Source organism: Bos grunniens, chromosome X, assembly GCF_055505025.1.
Source record: "Bos grunniens cultivar Pamir isolate PY7600 chromosome X, Bosgru_T2T1.0, whole genome shotgun sequence".
NCBI classification, from domain to species: domain Eukaryota; kingdom Metazoa; phylum Chordata; class Mammalia; order Artiodactyla; family Bovidae; genus Bos; species Bos grunniens.
The window spans coordinates 122,012,719-122,034,146 of record NC_141194.1 but is presented as its reverse complement, the minus strand read 5'-3'; the positions used below and the strand labels follow the sequence as shown (position 1 = coordinate 122,034,146).

The following is a 21,428-nucleotide window of genomic DNA, read 5'->3' as shown; positions in this document are numbered from 1 at the left end:
AAAAGGAGATGCAGGTGGGTGAACTGGTACCCTGAGCTTGGACTCCCACTCCCTCAGACTTTACAGTGTGGGGACACTCCAATGCCTGGGTTCCCTTTCCTATGGGCATGTTCATTGGTTCAACATCTCCGAAGTGCTACTAGCATCTGAAAGGTTACAATTTCAAATTCAGATGGACCTAGATAAATCTGATCCTGCTACTTGGAAGCTTATGGAAACTGATTGAATATCACCTTAAATAATATAATTATTAGAGCTGATGGAATGAAAGACTCAATTGGGTTCCATTAAGAATGAAGGGCATGTCGTGGCAAAGTAAAATTGAAAATAATGTTTAATGTTAAATACTCCTAAATGTGAGAGTTGGACCATAAAGAAGGCTGAGCATCAAAGAACTGATGCTTTCAAACTGTGATGCTGGAGAAGATTCTTAAGAGTTCCTTGGACAGCAAGGAGATCAAACCAGTCAATCCTAAAGGAAATCAATCCTGAATATTCATTGGAAGGACTGATGTTGAAACGCCAATACTTTGACCACCTGATGCAAAGAGCCAACTCTCTGGAAAAGATCCTGATGCTGGGAAAGATTGAGGGCAGAAGTAAAAGGGGGTGACAGAGGATGAGATGGTTGGATGGCATCACCAACTCGATGAACATGTGAGCAAATTCCAGGACATAGTGAAGGACAGGGAAGCCTGGCATGCTGCTGTCCATGAGGTCGCAAAAAGTCAGACATGACTTAGCAATTGAACAAAAAAATGTCTTTAGTTTTAACATAAAGACACTTTAAAAGAGGCAGAGAGCCCAGAGGAATGTAGTTATAAAAGCAGCAAACTGCTATGATAGGTTTTGCTATGTGCATGAAGCTATGGTCCATACAGCAAAAGTGCTAAGTCTACAATGGGCACCTTTTCAGGCCCTTCAGGTTCACCACATTTTGGTTTGGTCATGGCTCTGTGGAGACACTGCAGCCACCAACAACCCTAGCCTCTAGGGTATCTTGAGCCCAGCTGACCAAGGTTTAGTAAAATCCTCCCAGCTTGCTTAGTTTAGAAACAAAGTGGGAATTCTCTCAAAAAACTCTACCTCAGGCACTAGAGGAAAGCAAAAGCATATACAAACTCCCATTTAAGCTGTTGCTTCAAACTGAACTAGAAGCCACTAGAAAAAAAGCACAGTTCATGGAGTATCTGTGCCCCAAGTCCCTGGCCTCACCCAGTGTCTGAAAGGGAAGGAAATTTCCATTGTTAAGACCTTATTCTTTTTCCTCTTCTCTTGTTCATTGGACTCCTCTCCAGGGAAGAGAGGTGCAAACATTCAGGGAATGCTTTCTAGTTAGAACAATTAACTGGCTACTGTGTCCCTCTGGCTGGAATAAAGATCACTTGAGTGTCCCCAGATACACATCCCATCTGAGTCCTTTTCAGATAAATTGAAGTCCGTAAGAGTTCGGCCATTCCTGTCCCTTCTAAAGAGTACAAGAGGCATTTCCCCACAGTAAGAGAGATGGAAAGAAAAACAAGCACAGAAACACTTTTTTTTTTTTCATTTTGGTAAATCACAGACACTACTAATATACTGTGTATTTCTATGGAGTAGAAAAAAAAAGAAAATACCTTGAGTTTAGTTGATAAACTTGTTAAAGAGAATATCGTTCATCCCAGTTTTGGTTCTCCCGTCTGTGAATATATCATGGCAGATGAAGGCAGAGTAAAATGAAGCAGAACACACTAACTTATAGGCAGGAAGGGAGTTAGAGGTGTTTGTGCTAACATAGAGGGAGAAGAACAGACACTGTGAGATGTCCATCCACAGATATTCTAGGGGCTTCCCTGGTGGCTCAAACGGTAAAGAATCTGCCTGCAATGCAGGAGACCTGGATTCAATCCCTGGGTTGGGAAGATGCCCTGGAGAGGGAAATGGCAACCCACTCCACTTTCTTGCCTGGGAAATCCCATGGACAGAGGAGCCTGGCAGGCTCCAGTCCATGGGGGTCGCAAGAGTCAGACACGACTGAGTGACTAAACCAACCAACCAAAGAACCAGGGAGAATCTACACCCAACACGGGGCCTAATGTCCAAGTGCTCCAGAAACAATTGATGACTGAGTCCCACAGTGACTGTCCCCAAGGTGCAGGACTACAGACGTCTCCACTGGAACTCCTTGTGCTGTTATTTTCTTTCCAGACTCAAGATCTTTACTTGAGGTCAAAAGACTGCTGGTCGGACAGCAATATTTCCCACTGTGTGCACAAACCAAGCCACAGGACAGCAGCAGCAGCAACATACTAGGCCACAAAGAGCAGTGACAAATGGGGAAAAGGATGGAGTGGTCTAGTTACTTAGCCAAGGACGCAGAATCAGGAAAAGCACCTCAACTTTACCCATTCCTGTTGTGCATGGCCAGGTCCAAACTGGTCAGCACCTGCCAGCCACCTCTGTGAACTTCGAACATTCTCATATTGACTGAACATTCCCTACAGGGGTATTTGATTTGGCTGCACACTCTAGTATTGCTTTGTAGCAACAAAATGATTGCTAGTAACATGAGAAGAGCCAGCGATGTAACTACCATTAGTGAGGAGAAAGGTCTTTAATAAATAAATAAAAAGACGAAGTGCCACCTTTTTGGCTTCTGCACTTAGTGGATTATTGGCAGCAAAGGGTAAAGCTTAGGCTGGTTCCTTTGTCTACCTGGTAACAGTTGATTTGCCTTCCCTCATTTCCTGAAGATCAGTAAGGAACATGAACTAATCATTACTCTAGCCTATGCTACCTACATAAAATGGAATTCAAAAATTTAGATCTGTCACTCACAAATCCGTAATATACTCACAGACCATACAGTTGTTCTGTTAGCCTGAAATCTAAAGGGAAAAAAAAAGAGTCTATGACACAAGCTTATGCGTTAAGGTGTGATTCTAGGTGGGCAAGAGTAAGGGATGGGGGAGTGAGAAATGAGGAAAGGAGAGCCAAGAGTAGGAGTCATCTCTCCTCACCTGCAACTAACTGCTTGATCTCTGGGGACTGTTTTCCAAGAAGCCACGTGAGCTGGCCTCAGGAGAGTCAGTCTCAGAGAGGAGAAGTAAAAGAATCTGTCCACCAGTATACATCTCTCGATGGTCAACACTTCAGCCTGTGCGGCATTAACTCCCCGGCATCATCACGTTGTACACACTGGGGCCCTGAGAGGCCACGTGGCATCCCGGGCCTCAGCATCAATCTGGGAGCATCAAGCAAAGAGACCAGAGGCCCACGATACAGATCTGAGCCAGGCCACTCAAGGCAGTACCTAGATGAAGCCAAGGGAAGTCCACGCAGAGCAAATCACCAACGGGGCTGGGACAGACGCGGGTGAAGCTGGGGGCGACTAAGGTGGCCCATAACAGGTGGCTAACACAGCCGCACATATTCTAACTGCACTGACAAACAAGCACTTCTCTTGAATGCTCTACTGCTGTTAGGCCTGTAGGTAACGGGAAGGTGCCTTCCATTCACTGTATTCCAGCACTGCTCTACAGACAGAAATCGGTCCTGGGACAGAGCCTATTTCTCTTAACTCAGCAGGTCTCAGCTAGCAAGCCCTGAACCCTGGTACTTCCTGTTATTGAGATGGCACTGGAGAAACAAAGGGAAAGCACAGGAATTTGAAAATACAGAATAAGATGGCAGGAACAAGCCAAATATATCAGGAATCACAATTAATGTGAATTGGAGTTAATGACAATTTTCAGTCTGGAGTTAAAAATCTAATTATATGCTGCTGATCAAAGAGATACCTAAAATAAAACTATACCAGGAGGATAAAATAAAGGGATATAAAAAGATTTGCCAGGTAAATGCTAACACAAAGAAACTGGCAAAGCCATCTTACTATCAGATAAAATAGAATTCTGACCAAAAGCATTACAAGAGACAGAGAAAGATATATTATATGAATAAGGGAGATTGTATAGGAGAATAAAGAAAATATGGGCCACTAGACTGCTTATCATTGCCAACACATAGTGTTTTTGGCATTTAGCTCCCTTAAAGGACCTTATTTCATTCTCCTGTGTTGATACATACCCACCAGGGCCAGCTTCAAGTTTGCTTTGAAAAACTGGATTATATTAACAGTGCATGCATGCATGCTAAGTCACTTCAGTCGTGTCTGACCCTGTGCGACCCCACAGATGGCAGCCCACCAGGCTCCTCTGTCCCTGGGATTCTCCAGGCAAGAATACTGGAGTGGGTTGCCATTTCCTTCTCCAATGCATGCATGCATACTAAGTCGCCTCAGTCGTGTCCGACTCTGTGCAACCCTATGGACAGCAGCCCACCAGACTCCTCTGTCCAGAGGATTCTCCAGGCAAGAATACTGGAGTGGGTTGTCATTTCCTTCTCCTATATTAACAGTAGGCACTTGTATTCAGCAAAATATACTATTTAGGGTGAAAAGGTAAGTCACAGAGTGGGAGAAGGTATCAACAATGCATATATCCAGCAACTAGAACTCTCATATGCTGATGGTGAGAATCTAAATTTGTATAATTATCTTAGAAAACTATTTGGCAATATCTACTAAGCCTGAACATATGGTCCAATCATTGCACTCATGAGTACAGATCCAGTAAATATGCACACATATGTTACCAAAAGATATGTATAAGAATGTTCATTACAGCATTAAACATAAGAGCCAAAAACTGGAAACTCAAATATTCATCCACAATAAAATGGTGAACAGAGGTAGTAATATTCATACAATGGAATGTATTACACAGCATGTAGATGAACTATGACTATACAAAACAACATGGATGAAGCTCACAAACAAAATGTTAACTGAGGAACACAGAAGAGTACATAATGGGAGCGTCTCCTTAAAGTTCATGAACAGGTGAAACTAATTCCTTGTTAGAAGTCAGAGTATGGTAACTTTGGGAAGGAGGAAGTAGTGACCAGAAGGGGGAATTAGGAGAGCTTCTGGGCTGTTGATAAGGTCCTCTGTACTGATCTGTTTACTGTTTAAACAAGTGAAGTCACCTTGTGAAAACTCATACCAAAGTTCTGGGTACTTTCTGGGATCTGTTATACTCTAATAAGCAGCTTTTTTTCACTGCAGTCTATGATTTTGTGAAAATAGCATATCTACACCTTCAGTTTTATACCAAATCACATATATTGCTGCCACCATTTTTATGCCATACTAAGAATTTTATCCTCCCCCCCCCCACTCTTAGCTCAAGGCTCACAAACTTCTCTCCACGAATGCTCCCAGCTTATATTTGACCTGTACCAGAGTTAGTGGTTTCATGTACTTTTTAGAATTGTATGTTACTTGATGTTATTGCTGTGGATTTTGCTTTCTTTCAGATGCAACATGCAGCATTAAGAATGGCAGATGCAAGCAGTTTTGTAAAAGGGACACAGATAACAAGGTGGTTTGTTCCTGTACTGACGGATACCGACTTGCAGAAGACCAAAAGTCCTGCGAACCAGCAGGTCAAAATCTAAGTTGTTTTTTTAGTTCAGCAGATATGTTTTCCAAATCCATATTTGAACTTTTAGCACCCTACATAATTTCGTTCCTTGTTTTTACTTCCTTTTGAAATCACAGAAAAGACTAGTAGCATGGGCAAATTAATTTTTCAAATTGCACCATCATTTTTAATAGAAATTCTGTAATTGTCTTCCATCTTCTTTTCTGCACCCAATTTTCTTCTTTGACCTTTATATCATGAAGCAATTGATTTGTGTGATTTCTGCATGTATATCTATAATTCATGAAGTCAAATTAATGTAGTAATCCTGTAATAAAAAAATAGAAGATACATATGTGCTTGACTGATAGGCTTCTAGTACAAGGCTGGTGAATTTTAAGCATGATCTGTCCTAGCATGGCTGGTTTACACTGAGAAAGTTATTTTCTATCCTTCATTCTCAGCCTGAGTTTACACGCTTGGCATCAGAATAGTTCTGACAACTATCTGTTCTGAGTTGCGTCAAGCTGATCAGCACAGTCAATCTATACAGCAGTGGACAAAGCAATGTTTCCCAGTTATGTCAACCATGCCACCATATTGACAGCTGACTGGTGTGTGGAGGTCATCTCCACTCTTCACACTGCTCTTCTCTGGAAATGAGGGCAGCAGAAACTTGGATTTTTTTTTTTTTTTTTTTTTGATGTAGGCTCCACAGGATCTATTATATTTGATAAATGAAGGGCTTTTTTGAAGCAAACTAGATATAATTTCTTTTGCATTTCCAAAGCCTGATAGCTTATTAAATTGATACATTATATCACACACCATTCCTCTGTAACTGGGTTTGATACCTGTCTTAGCAATGAACCTGGCAGAGGAGATTAAAGAAAGAACCAGAAGACAAGAGTATATAGACTGCACTAAAATAAAGAGTCTACTGCTTCAAAGACCTGCCTGTCTCCCATCCTTCTACCTGTTCTTGACATACACAGCTTCAAACTAGCCTACCTAGGGAGAAGTATGTGTGTATCTGTTTTTACCTTTGAAACCTAACTTCCAGTGTAGACAGACAGCATAGTAGCTAAATCGTTTTAAGTCCTTTTCTGTTATAAGAAAGAGAAAAAACAGAGAACCACCTCCAACTATTAAGTGTTATTCTGAATATAGCCTTAGTTTTAGCAGAATAAATAAGCCAAACCTAAAATAAACTTTTCTGCCTTTCAATAGTAATGGTCCCTTTTCTTGAGCCAATGTTGATGATTTATATTTATACATAAGTATTTTGAACTAATTTCCTGTTTTCCCAACCACATGCTGTCTTCATGATACTTTGCCACAGCTGGTTGCTATAGAAATGTCTGTTATAAGGAATGTGGATAAAAGGAAAGTGAGAAATGAAATGTGAAGTGATTTTGCTTGACTACAAATTTCCATTCTGCTTGTCCCCAGTGTATCAGTAGATGACTTCTTTTCTTTAGGAAATAAACCAACCCAAGGTAAAAGGTAGCCAGTGCCCAGGTAGATGTGGTGGTTATAATCATATTAATAATTTATTTAGTTAATACTCAACAGCCAGGTAATTAAATCACGACCTCTCCCCAATGGATTTTTTGAAGGCATTTTGGTCTACAAAAGAAGTCCTGGAAATTCCCTGGCAGTCCAGTGCGCAGGACTCTGCATTCTCACTGCCAGAGGCCTGGGTTTGATCCCTGGTTAGGAAACTAAAATCCCAAAAGCCATGCAGTGTGGCCTCAAAAATGAAATCTTGTTAACAATAAGGAGCAGACATCCCATTTACCAAATTCTAAAATCAAGGTTATATGGCACCAATCCCCAGACTTCCATTCAAGGACAGTACCTGGAAACAAAACTTTTTCATAAAGAAACAGGAAGTCATTGGACTTCATATAAGTGAAAGTGAAGTCTCTCAGTCGTGTCTGATTCTTTGTGACCCCATGGACTGTAGCCTACCAGGCTCTTCCATCCATGGGATTTTCCAGGCAAGAATACTGGAGTGGGTTGCCATTTCCTTCTCCAGGACATCTTCCCGACCCAGGGATTGAACCCGGGTCTCCCGCATTGTAGGCAGACACTTTACTGTCTGAGCCACCAGGGAAGATAAAGTCTTAGGAAATTTGATTTGGGAACACCTCTTCTGTTTCTGTAAAGATGACAGATTCCTGAGCCAAATGTCCTTTTCATGAAGCGTTTGAAAACTTTTCCATGGAAATAATGCAATTAACCTCTTAGTTTGAGACTATATTCATTGATTCAATTTTTTAAAAACTATCGATGGGCTTGCTTCTCAGACATGACAAGGATGGGCCAGACTTTTGTCTGCTAGCCAATGAGAAATACTAGAGTACTAATTTTTTTTTCCATTTGTCTAGTGCCATTTCCCTGTGGACGAGTCTCTGTCTCACATATTTCTAAGAAGCTCACCCGTGCTGAGACTATTTTTTCCAATACGAACTATGAAAATTCTTCTGAAGCTGAAATAATTTGGAATAACGTCACTCAAAGCAACCAATCATTCGATGAGTTCAGTCGTGTGGTTGGTGGAGAAGATGCTGAAAGAGGTCAATTCCCTTGGCAGGTACTCAGTGTTGATGGTGTGTCAAAACTGGAGCCCAGTGCAAAAGGGACGGGCCAGGTGGGAGGCTGAGACTAGACATCAGTCAGACCTATTGGGATGAGGGAAGTGTTTAGGCAGGTTTCAGCACAAAGTAGGATGAGGAAATTCCCATAGGTGAGGAGCTGCTCAGAGAGAAATCCAGGGACAGCTACCACACAAGGCCAAGGAGAGTTTGGCATCAAGGACATGGCATAACAGGATTTCTAACAAGCAACAAGGATGTCTGGAAGCGAGGTCACCAGTACTGGGGCTCTGGGTACTACTTCAGCTTCAGCCCCTGGGAGAACTGGACAGAGTCAGAAAGTCTCTAGGTCCAGAGAAACTGGAGTATTTCGAAGGCATTTTTAAAAGAACTCAGGAAGGATTAAGGCAAGAACTGGGGTACTGGACCCAGGCAGGGCATAAGAGGTAGGGGCTTGGTCCAAGGCTGTAGTTCTCAAGGTGTGGTAGCATCAGATTCACCTTGGAACTTGTTGGGACTGTACATTTTCATGCTGTGCCCCAGACCTACAGGAATCAGCAACTCTGGGGGTAGGGCCCAGCAATCTGAGCACAAACAAGCCCTTCAGGTTATTCTGACACACTGTACAATTGGAAACTCACTGGTCCAAAGGAAACAAACTTGTTATAGCAGCTAGGGTGTGTGTGTGTTAGTGCCTCAGTTGTGTCCGACTCTTTGCAACCCCGTGGACATTAGCTCACCAGGCTCCTCTGTCCATGGGATTTCCCAGGCAAGAATACTGGAGTGGGTAGCCATTCCCTTCTCCAGGGGATCTTCCTGACCCAGGGATCAAACCCAGGTATCCTGCATTTCAAGCAGATTCTTTACCATCTGAGCCACCAGGGAAGCCCAGCAGCTAGGGTCCAAAACACCAAACAGTGGACTCATGGTACCTAGTCCCACCTTTCTCCAGGTGTGATCTGCAGACAACACACATGAGAATCACCTGTCCATGTTTTTGAGGTAACCAAGGGCTAGATTTGAGACCCATCATTACAAATCTTTTCATGTCTTCCTTGCTGCACACTTAATAGTGAGTGCACCTGTTGTCTCCTTCCTATCAGCCTAGGTAAGGTCATCTGGAGTGTTCAAGATCACTCATCCCCACACGCATTTACTCGCTATTTCATCCTTATGAAGTAAGATTACTGACTGCAGAGGTACCAAGCACCAGGTTTCAGTCTTGTCTTTTCCAAATGTGAAGAGCCATCCTACTCTCTAGGATACTCCAGAAAGACCCTGTCACACTTTCACACTGATTCCTTCCTCACCAGAGAAGCTCTCTCTCCACATCCACTGCACCCAATTTCTCACAAATGGTGACTGGGTTTCAAAAGCAGGAGATAAACTGAATATACAAGTCACTTTTAGGGACATCCCCGGTGGTCCAGTGATTAAGAACTCACAGTCCCAATGCAGGGGGCCCAGGTTCAATCCTTGGTCAGGAAACTAAATTCCACATGACTTAACTAAAGATTCTGCATGCTGCAACTAAGACCCGGCACAGCCAAATGGAAATTTAAAAAAAAAAAAAAAAGTTTAAATTCACTTTTAGACACAGACAAAACAGTAAAAAAAAAAAAAAAACAGAATGTCTCCCCATTTATGGATGAGCCAACTACCACCATTTCACAGTTAATCTACAAGGTGGAAATATCTGATTTGATTGCAGACCTGACTGCAACACCCCTGCTGAAGGCCAAGCATCAAGAGAAAGTAAGCAACAGCTGTAGTTGCAACACCACCTAGAAAAGATTCAAAATGCTGCTGTGTCAGTAAAAGGGGATGGGGAATCACACGACCACATGGGTGAAGTAGTCTGGCAAAGAGGCCCAGATGGAGTTCAGCAAAGGTTCAGCAAAGGTTCATCTAGTCAAGGCTATGGTTTTTCCTGTGGTCATGTATGGATGTGAGAGTTGGACTGTGAAGAAGGCTGAGCACCAAAGAATTGATGCTTTTGAACTATGGTGTTGGAGAAGACTCTTGAGAGTCCCTTGGATGGCGGGGAGATCCAACCAGCCCATTCTGAAGGAGATCAGCCCTGGGATTTCTTTGGAAGGACTGATGCTAAAGCTGAAACTCCAGTACTTTGGCCACCTCATGCAAAGAGTTGACTCATTGGAAAAGACTCTGATACTGGGAGGGATTGGGGGCAGGAGGAGAAGGGGACGACAGAGGATGAGATGGCTGGATGGCATCACTGACTCAATGGACGTGAGTCTGAGTGAACTCCGGGAGTTGGTGATGGACAGGGAAGCCTGGCGTGCTGCGATTCATGGGGCCGCAAAGAGTCGGACACGACTGAGCGACTGATCTGATCTGATCTGAACGAATAATTTGAACGAACTGGAAACGTCTAACTTGTTCAAGAAAAGGGTTAGGTGAGCTGTTGGCTGGCGAGAGCTGAAGGGCCACAAGAGCAAGGGGGTGACGACTTTTTCTTGGAGGATTTATGGATGCAAGTTCCAGGCAGGCAGGTGGACCCTGTTCCTGGTGAAGAAAGGCCGTTCCGGCCACTTGGGTCAGTCACGGGAGCCAGGCAGCTTGGGGAGCACATCTGGTGGAGCAGATGCTCGTCGAATTGTTGACTTGAGGCACTGCTCTGTCCCAAGAACCGCAGCAGCGGGACAAGGCCATCCCAGACGATCGAGGGACCGGGTCCATCTGATGGGAGATGAGACAGGGCAGGCTAGAGACCGTGGCCACCCCCCTCCCCGCCCCCGCTCTGAGACCCTAAGAAGCGAGCTCACCTTTTGCGCGGCTGTCAGCGGCCGCGTGCATGTTTACCTTATTATAGGGCTTTCGGTTCAACTTGCCCACTGGAGGCAAAGCCGCTGCAGATGCAGCGGGTTGGCCACAGGCGCTTCCCAGAACCCCCTGCATTTCCGGCTGCTCTGACCTCCGACCCCCAAGGTCAAAGGCGCAGGCAGACTTGACCGATCTCTGACCTCTAATCCCACATCACAGTGACAGAGGGTCTGAGAGAGAAGCAGAGGCGTGAGACCAGTTACTTGCATTTTCCTTCCAGATGCCCAGCTCTGGGTTCAGGGTCCCTGGAGAACTCGGGTACTCTGCAGAGCCACTCAGGAGCCGAGAGAGGAAGCTAGAGGGTTGACTGCAGTATATGGGAACAGAAAGGCTATTTCCTAGAGTCGGTATATCCTTGGTAGGGTGAGCGACTAAAACAGAACTCGAATTTCATAGAGCTACAAAGGGAAGCTATGAAAGATGTGAACATTAGAGAAAACAGGGAAATCGCAACACCTATATTACAAGACTACCTTCATCAACAGCTTAAAAGTCAGAAATTGGAGAAAGCAGCACTGAGTTTCAGCTTTCTAAACATCTCACTTGCTTTTGGTCCTATTCACCTGACCCTGCCAGCCAATAATTCTGAGCATGCGTGAACCTGCCCCCAAGAGCTCCACCCTCCTCTTCTGCTTTGAGTTACGATCTGTCTGTCCTGGATGGGATGTGCCTGGTCTTTCTCTTTCGGTTTATCATGGGCCTCAGGTTCCGTATTAGCCATAAGTATCGGAGAAGGCAATGGCACCCCACTCCAGTACTCTTGCCTGGAAAATCCCATGGACGGAGGAGCCTGGTGGGCTGCAGTCCATGGGGTCGCTAAGAGTCGGACACGACTGAGCGACTTCCCTTTCACTTTTCACTTTCATGCATTGGAGAAGGAAATGGCAACCCACTCCAGTGTTCTTGCCTGGAGAATCCCAGGGATGGGGGAGCCTGGTGGGCTGCCGTCTGTGGGGTCACACAGAGTCGGACACGACTGAAGCGACTTAGCAGCAGCAGCAGCATTGTATGTTTAAGCTGAGCTACATGGCGCAGATGGTAAAGAATGTGCCTGCAATGCAGGAGACCTGTGTTCGATATCTGGGTGGGGAAGATTCCCTGGAGAAGGGAATGGCTACCCACTCCAGTATTCTTGTGTGGAGAATCCCATGGACAGAGGAGCCCAACAGGCTACAGTCCATGGGGTCGCAAAGAGTCGGACACAACCAAGAAACTCACACTTTCACTTTTCATTGTACGCTTAATCATTTGAAGATCATTCTGTGAGATTGAGAACACCAGAATACAAATGGAAACCAAATGGTTCAGTTCAGTTCAGTTCAGTCGCTCAGTCGTGTCCAACTCTTTGCGACCCCATGAATTGCAGCACGCCAGGCCTCCCTGTCCATCACCAACTCCCAGAGTTCACTCAAACTCATGTCCATTGAGTTGGTGATGCCATCCAGCCATCTCAGCCTCTGTCGTCCCTTTCTCCTCCTGCCCCCAATCCCTCACAGCATCAGAGTCTTTTCCAATGAGTCAACTCTTCACATGAGGTGGCCAAAGTATTGGAGTTTCAGCTTTTGCATCAGTCCTTCCAAAGAACATCCAGGACTGATCTCCTTTAGGATGGACTGGTTGGATCTCCTTTAGGATGGACTGGTTGGATCTCCTTGCAGTCCAAGGGACTCTCAAGAGTCTTCTCCAACACCACAGTTCAAAAGCATTAATTCTCAGCTTTCTTCACAAGTGGTTAAGCTTTCTTTAATCCTTTATATTGTTGTTATTTAGTTGCTCAGTTGTGTCCAACTCTTGTGACCCCGTGGACTGTAACCCGCCAGGTTCCTCTGTCCATGGGATGGATTCTCCAGGCAAGAATACTGGAGTGGGTTGTACCTACCCAGACCCAATTCTTTCCATTTGATTAGAACACACCCCCATGGCAGACAACAAGTAGTTACCATCTGTATACACCGGAACTTTCTCTTTCTCCTGTTGGGTGGGTGGGTGGGGGTGGATATTGGGAGGAAGATAAGATATAACATGAACTTCCTAAGACTATATATATATCTTCACTTGAAAAGATAATCCTCTATTTTTCTTAGCTCAGATTATACAGTTCCAATTAGCAGAAATGAAAATATGACATATGTAATCTCATCTGGCCCCACAAAACTATTTTGGACAGAACATTTAGAGAATTCTTCTTTAGGATGGTTTGATGAAGTCTATTTCAGTGACTGGGTTTCCCTGGTGGCTCAGATGGTAAAGCATCTGCCTGCAATGCAGATGTCAATACTAGTCTAGTTAACCATTAAAAGCCAAAAGTGATCCTCCCCTCTGTGCTCAGAAAAATGAAGTAGGGCCAAGGGCTGGGTGAATCACACCTGTAGGCTTAATAAGCCATACATCATGTAGAAATGGTTTTGCTCTTTATACATAAGAGAACAAGTATGCAAAGAAAAATTGTTAAGAGGTGGCTAGGTAGGGAGAGTAAGAGTTTACCGAAATGACAGAGAAAGGTCAAGTTTGGGTTAAAAGGTTAAAAAAGGAACAACAGGGGAGCAGCTATTACTTTAGGCTGGCATTGTCAGTGAAGAACATCACAATAGATATGTGAATGTGTATTTTGCAGATGTATGTGGGTGTGTTTGGTGTGTATCTGTGTGTGTGTGAAAGAGAAAATGTGCTCCTGTTAGGATATGACAAACATTAAAATGTTTGACAAATCAGCACTCGGACACCTTGCTCAGAACATATGCTTTCCCATTTTTCCGATTGTTCTCCAAAGTGATGTCATGTAAGAACTTGTCCTTGGCCATGCAGACAGCTCATCCCCAAACAGCTAACATTTAGATAGCTGTGATCCTGAAGTAGTCAAGTAAACATTCCAAAACAAAGTCACTTGAAATATTTTTAAATGCAAATGTATTTTAGGGCTTTTTCTTGGCAAAGATGTTTACCAAAGTTTCTAATACTAATCAGGAATGGGCAAAAAAAAAAGCCAAAACACTCTTCAGGCTTGAAAGGACACAACTGTATTTCTCAGCCATCCACCAGAACAGCGTAGGAGCTCCAGGCAGCAAGTCTTTGGCAGGAATCAGACTAGCTACAACATAGTCTCTGTGCTTGAGGCTGTGGCTATCATTCACTCTGGCCTAACTAGCCCATTAAGCTGAGAGATGTCCAATTCGCCTCTAATATAGAGGATAAGCACCATTATATCATTGTATAAGAATGCTTAACTCCTGTCACTTGAGCAGATGTATTCAGTTGTAGTCATGAGGCCCAGTAAAGAACAGTGTTGTGTAAATTCGCCTGGTGAGGATACTCACCTGAGGTCTGGGCCAGTTTCAAGAACTGGTGACCACTGCAGTTGCAGGGCCCTGTCTTCCAAAGGGTCCCGCATTTGTAGTTCAATGCTTTGCATTTGTGTTTTATAACTCAAGTTTAATGAGACAGTGGAGCATGCATGCTCTGGTAACCTGGAACCTCAAGTCATTGCAGGCTCACCTCTCAGTACCACGCAGGGGTGGACTCTTGACCTCCCTCTCCTCTGTCCTCTGGTGCCTTGGCTAGCTCTGTCTTCCCTTTCCCCAGCCGCCCAATGACCATGCCACCGCCAACCTTTGGCACACTGCCATATGCCCCCTCCTCACTGCCAGCAGCTACTGTTGTCATCCTCCTCCAGCATAGGCACACAGAGAGTTGAAGCTGGGTGCCCAGACTCTATGCCATTTGAGGAAGGGGCATGACTACATGGCATCTCACATGGCCAGAAATGCGTCCTAGCACATTTGGAGGGGGAGTAACGGGGGCAAACCTCTTGCCTCCCTTCATTCCAGGAACTGAACATATCCTGACATGCAAGTTGAAATCCCCTGGGAGTCACCATTGGCTGTTGATGGCTTCAGTGAACCAGTGGGAAGGGAAGATGGCACCAGAGCACCAGCACAGGGCTGGTGGGAGAGGGGACCTGGCAGCTGAGAGCTGCATTTGTGAATGCCTGTTCAGTGCCCCTGGGCACCTGTGAGTGCCTGTGCTCACCCAGTGGCTATACCCCACACATGAGGGAGCCCAACTTTAAATAGTAAATTCACAACACCATGATAGGTTGTGAGAGACCACAGAAAACAAGCAAAACTGTTTTATTTTAGTATCTTCCATGACAATTTTTCCTAGCTTGAACAAGGGGACCTGCATTTTCATTTTGCAACAAGCCCTGCAAATTATGTAGCCAGCTCCTCCTGGAGTAATCACTTTTAAAACATAAAGGTCACCAAGCCATGGAAATTCTGAAACAGAATTTCTCGAATCTAATTATGCATAAGGATATTCTGGCGATCTGCATTTTCTCCTATCTCACTCAGGAAATATTCTGATGAAATCTGGGTGGGCTCCCAAAGCTGCATTTTATAAGCACCCCAGATGCAATTGGTCCACCAAGCACACTAGGAGAAATACTGGGTGCTTAGAAGCCTCACCACTAACTAATCTTAACTAACTGCATGTCTAAACCTCGGTTTGCTCATCTGTATGGATGTGTCACTCCACAAAGTGTTGTGAGTATTAAATGTACATGAAACACTTAGCACAATGATTTGTCCATAGTGAGCAAGACAGATTCAAAAAAAAATTAAGATCATTGTTGAGTCTGGACAGTGGGTGAACTGGTGTTTATTATGTTGTGTGAGTTTTCCTATATTTTTATTTTTCAACATGAAAAATGACAGCTAGAATGAGAGGGAAACCTGTGTTTAGAAAAGAGGGTCAGAGGCTTGCAATGAGTCAGCCCCATAGGTCTCCATGTGGGAGGCTAGTGCTTTAGTGTCTAGGATTAGCCAGGGTTCAATAAACAGAATTCAGGACAAAAAGCATCTTCACTAGAATATGCCCCCAGGGACCTTCTCAGACTCACACTGGAAAGGAGTGACCACCCCTTTTTCCTAGTTTACTATGAATGGGCTTATGCCTGAGGCTGTATGTGCTTCAGTAAAAGGGCAGCAGTACCCACAAAGGGTTTACCAAATGTTGAGTGTGCCCTCTAGTGTTCACACTTCCCAGCTTTCTTCCTGAAGAGGTGGACCAAAGCCCTTGCATACACAGGAAGTGAAAATTCTCCAAGTTGATCTAGACATTGAGGTGGTGAAAATATCCGTAGTCCACTCTGGTTATATGATGAATGTGTAGATGAAAGAATGGATTGGCCTCTTATCTAATCACACCCAGGCTCAAGGTAGTGCTCAAACATCTCTGTCCCCAAATCAAACATAGCTTAGTAGATCTTTTAGGACAGGGCAGCTTACAGATCCAGTGAGGGGAGGTGGAGATAGTAGGGGGGAGACCGGAAGGAGTGCACAAGTTTGGCTGTTGCCCCCTGCCTGAATGGGCATAGCACAGCCATTAAGTCTCATTTCATATCATTCTTGTTGAGAAAGGGCTTGAAAAGATCTCCTGGAAAAGTCAGTAGTTTTTCTTTCAAATGCTCTATGGCAAGCAGATTTCCTCGTGCATGGACAGGAGACACAGTAATCACTTGATCTCCAGGAGTCAAGTCAGTGCGTTTCTGAATGTACCAGCCATATCCCCAAGAAGCAATTTATGCTATCAGAGAACCTGACTTGCCTGGAAAAGAAATCCAAGGACCCCACATCATCCAAAGAAGCTATTTCCTCCTAGTTGCCTCTTCTAGCACTCCCCCTGGCTATCACTGCTCACTGGCTATCACTACTCATTCTCTTCAAGACAGTTTCAGAAATGGCTTTTTTGATTGTGCTCCAGGAACACTAAGACATCTTCAAAACTGACACTTGCCAGAAACACTCCACTTCAGCCAGCACCTAGAAGCCAACTTTTTGCTCACTCCTCTCAACAGCACAAGTGTTTTGTTGTTGTTGTTGTAGATCAAATATATTATGTAGTAAGATTCATCATTTTGTTTCCACAGGTCCTTTTGCATGGTGAAATTGCTGCATTCTGTGGAGGTTCCATCGTTAATGAAAAATGGGTTGTAACTGCAGCCCACTGCATCAAGCCTGGTGTTAAAATTACTGTTGTTGCAGGTAAATAAACAAGGGATGGTAATTGTTTGCAACAGCCCTAGATCTTCTATATGACTGCTAAATCATTTGGGTGTTGGTTTAGTCGGTAAGTCACGTCCAACTCTTGTGACCCATGGACTGTAGCCTGCCAGGCTCCTCTGTCCACAGGATTTCCCAGGCAAGAATACTGGAGTGGGTTGCCATTTCCTTCTCTAGGGAATCTTCCTGACCCAGGGATTGAACCCCCGTCTCCGGCATTGCAGGCAGATTCTTTACCGACTGAGCCACCAGGGAAGCCCATATCATATTTTACTAGAGTCTATTAAGATCATTGCCAAATAAGTTGAACTAGTGGTAGAGAGGCCATCTTTTCAAAATCCAACTTATTCCATCCTTACTTTTTATTATTATTTTTTGGCCACACCACACAGCATGTGGGATCTTAGTTCACCAGTTCAGATCAGTTCAGTTCAGCCGCTCAGTCATGTCTGATTCTTTGCGACCCCATGAATCACGGCATGCCAGGCCTCCCTGTCCATCACCAACTCCCGGAGTTCACTCAAACTCATGTCCATCGAGTCAGTGATGCCATCCAGCCATCTCATCTTCTGTCGTCCCCTTCTCCTCCTGCCCCCAATCCCTCTCAGCATCAGAGTCTTTTCCAATGAGTCAACTCTTCGCCTGAGGTCGCCAAAGTATTGGAGTTTCAGCTTCAGCACCAGTCCTTCCAGTGAACACCCAGGACTGATCTCCTTTAGGATGGACTGGTTGGATCTCCTTGCAGTCCAAGGGACTCTCAAGAGTCTTCTCCAACACCACATATGCAGATGACACCAGCCTTATGGCAGAAAGTGAAGAGGAACTAAAAAGCCTCTGATGAAAGTGAAAGAGGAGAGTAGAAAAGTTGGCTTAAAGCTCAACATTCAGAAAACGAAGATCATGGCATCTGGTACCATCACTTCATGGGAAATAGATGGGGAAACAGTGGAAACAGCATCAGACTTTATTTTGGGGGGCTCCAAAATCACTGCAGATGGTGATTGCAGCCACGAAATTAAAAGACACTTACTTATTGGAAGGGAAGTTGTGACCAACCTAGATAGTTCCCCAACCAGGGATCAAACTCGAGCCCCCTGCATTGGAAGGTGGACTCTTGACCACTGGACCATCAGGGAAATCCCTCTGCATCATTCTTTTGGCAGACCTTTACTAGCACTCATCTCAGTGCAAATATACTTATCTATTGATGTGTCCATTTCCCCAACAGACTGAGCCTTTGCAAAAGCCATGTCATATCACTGGTGCTTGTATCCTTACCCCTGGCACAAGCTGTAACCTGCCCTCAATTGACATTTGAATGAATGACTAAATGAATGTATTATCTGTACTCAAAAAAAGCAGTCCAAATCCTTGAAATTGGGAATGAGTTTGAGCAAGCTCCAGGAGTTGGTGATGGACAGGAAAGCCTGATGTGCTGCAGTCCATGGGGTCGCAAACAGACATGACTGAGTGACTGAACTGAACTGAAGATAATTCATAACAAGTCAATTCATTATCACCTGTGAACAGGATGAGACTTATAAACAGCATGGGTAAACAGATCCATCTATCTGATGGTCCTGAATGGCTTTTTGCTCTGAAAAGTATGCATTGGCCCTCAAATAAGTTTTACCAAAATCCTAACAATACAAGAATAAGGTATTTGACACTTGACTGGTAGATAATTCAATGCTGCCAAGTGGACACTTGAAGAATCTGCTTCTTTATGTGAAAGGTGATATGTGACTGAAGAGAAATTTATTTTCAGTGGGTGAATATAAGCTGCCAGCTAAGGACAGGGGCTTCCCTGGTGGCCTAGTCAGTAAAGAATCCACCTGCAATGCAGGAGACCGCCTGTAGCGCAGGAGACTGGGGTTCGATCTCTGGGTCAGGAAGATGCCCTGGAGAAGGAAATGGCAACCCATTACAGTATTCTTGCCTGGGAAGTCCCATGTACAGAGGAGCCTGGTGATCTCTAGCCCATGGGGTCCCAAGAGTCAGACACAACTGAGTGACTAAACCACCACAAGGAAGTGATGCTAGATGGACACTTGGAAAATGTGTTTCTTTGTGGGAGAGACTGTGGCTCAAAAAGACATTTATTTTCTATAGGTGAGCATAACACCGAGAAGCCAGAACCTACAGAGCAAAAGCGAAATGTGATCCGTGCTATTCCTTACCACGGCTACAACGCATCTATTAATAAGTACAGCCACGACATTGCCCTCCTGGAGCTGGATGAACCCTTAGAGCTAAATAGCTATGTAACCCCTATTTGCATTGCTGACAGGGACTACACGAACATCTTCCTTAAATTTGGTTATGGTTATGTGAGTGGCTGGGGCAAAGTCTTCAACAGAGGGAGGTCAGCCTCAATTCTTCAGTACCTGAAAGTTCCACTTGTTGACCGAGCCACGTGTCTTCGATCCACAAAGTTCAGCATCTACAGTCACATGTTCTGTGCTGGCTACCATGAGGGAGGTAAAGATTCATGCCAAGGAGACAGTGGGGGACCCCATGTTACCGAAGTGGAAGGTACCAGTTTCTTAACTGGAATTATTAGCTGGGGTGAAGAGTGTGCAATGAAAGGAAAATATGGCATATATACCAAGGTGTCCCGGTATGTCAACTGGATTAAGGAAAAAACAAAGCTCACATAAAGAAAAATGTATTTCCAAGGCTGACATATTTGGAATTGAACATGGACAAGGTCCTTTACTAACTAATCACTTTCCCATCTCTTTAGATTTGAGTGTATACCTTCTATGAATATTCCTTTTTCTCTTTATGGGGAGAAGTCTAGCTAGACTTCATATTTTACTAGAATAAGTAGATAAGAAAATGTAATCACTAGAGAAACATACTGTGGTGGGAAATTGTGGCCATTCCTTCAGGTCCAGCCCTTGACCAAATTGTGAAGTTAAGTTCTTCATCCTGCCCATCAGGCATTGTAGTTCTCCAGCGGAGCAACTCATTGCTTCTCTGTCCTTAGCAGCATTCCACATGCCAGATCTTTCTAACATCCCCCCACCAAGTTAAAATTTATTGGATCTGTATCCAGGATATTTGGTCTAGTCCATCATAAGGCCAGCTCCACATTCATCCAGGAAGAACACAGGAGCAGCTGAGAGATTAAAAGTCATGGGAAACACTACTTCTTTTTCAATATCCTTATTCCTGCATCCTTTATCCTTTCCACCTCCTAATGCCCAAATCACTTTTTCTCTTTCTCTCCCCTTTTCCCTACATAGGCATTAAAGGAGGGAAAGGAAGCGTTGTACTGTTTTATTGCTGTGCACCTATCAAACCCAGACTTGCTCTCAGTTTGGTCTTGGGCAACCTTTTCATCACACAGAGATAAAGTAAGGTGCCTGATCTTGGAGGAAAAGTTCCTCTCAGACAGTCACATTATTAAAATAATACATAATGGAAGGAATGACCCATCAGAGTAGTTTCCTATGGACTTGTAATTGTGTTGTTATGGAGGTTTGACTAAACATGGTTCCATGAAGGCAAACGGGCATGTTATTATAACCAAGAAAACAGACATATAGCCAGGTGAGTTGACAGTCAGTTTGGAAGTAGAGCGAATAGTGTCTTCAAGAAAACTCATTGGTGTGTCTCCAGTGTTGTTCATGGCTAAGGAAGAAATTGCTCAGACCAGAAAATACGAGCATCATGCCTCCTCAACTGGCATATCGCTACAGTGGAGAGGGCTGCACCAGGCTTACAGACATGTATCGTTCCCATGAGCCAGCAAACTCCCTTTTGCTGGTTCCATGCTCACCAGACCACTTTTTTTTTTTTTATTATAATTAGGCCTTCTATATTATATTCTCTAGAGGGTTATTGACCAACCAATATATCAATCAATCACATCAATATTTTGATCTATTAGACTATTTCCCTTTGTGAATTAAATTGATGTTCTGATTCACACCTTGGCTTTTCATTAATTTGGTTGATGTGAATAATTTACCCTGCATGTGATTACATGCGAAACTACTGACAACACCATGTTTTGGACCACTTTGACCCAACCAATCTGCTGCTGCCCCTGCCCACATGTTACCCCCATCCAGGCCTCACACTTGCTGATTTATTTCAACTTACTCTCATTAATCCCTTTTTTCCTTGAGTTTTTAAAATACAAATACCAATAAATGTAGTTTTCAATTCCTCAAAAAGTGTTTTTTGTTGAATCATTCAAAGAAAGGGCTCCTAAATACTACATTTGGCAGGACACTCAAAAGAATGCATCCAAATGCCATATGACACAGCAGAGATTTGATGCTCTGTTGTCACGCAGCTTTCATGGGAGGCAGTGTGTGCTGTGTCCTGGTGAGGACAGTGGTCTGGATCCACACAGAACAGAACTGAGTCTAAATATTTGTGAATATGGCCTTGGATAAGTCATTCCACATTTTAAAAAGAGATTTTTATTTACTTGGCTGTGC

General features: G+C 44.0%; 2 protein-coding genes across 2 annotated transcripts in view; one reads left to right on the top strand and one right to left on the bottom strand.

Annotated features, from left to right (window-relative positions):
- The window catches only part of F9 (coagulation factor IX), a 33,980-nt gene extending 12,828 nt beyond the window's left edge, over positions 1-21,152 (top strand). Inside the window, exons 5-8 of the mRNA XM_086388800.1 lie at positions 5,359-5,487; positions 7,859-8,064; positions 16,839-16,953; positions 19,084-21,152. Of these exons, the coding sequence (XP_086244926.1) occupies positions 5,359-5,487; positions 7,859-8,064; positions 16,839-16,953; positions 19,084-19,631 (998 nt within the window). The 3' untranslated portion in view covers positions 19,632-21,152. The remainder of the gene's footprint in view (positions 1-5,358; positions 5,488-7,858; positions 8,065-16,838; positions 16,954-19,083) is intronic.
- On the bottom strand, positions 10,345-11,063 carry LOC147341278 (uncharacterized). Its single transcript, XM_086388801.1, has 2 exons — positions 10,855-11,063; positions 10,345-10,768 (listed from the first exon to the last, which is right to left on the bottom strand). The coding sequence occupies exons 1-2, from the start codon at positions 10,985-10,987 to the stop codon at positions 10,482-10,484; spliced, it is 420 nt and encodes a 139-aa protein (XP_086244927.1). The 5' UTR covers positions 10,988-11,063; the 3' UTR covers positions 10,345-10,481.
- Positions 21,153-21,428: the final 276 nt, after the last annotated feature.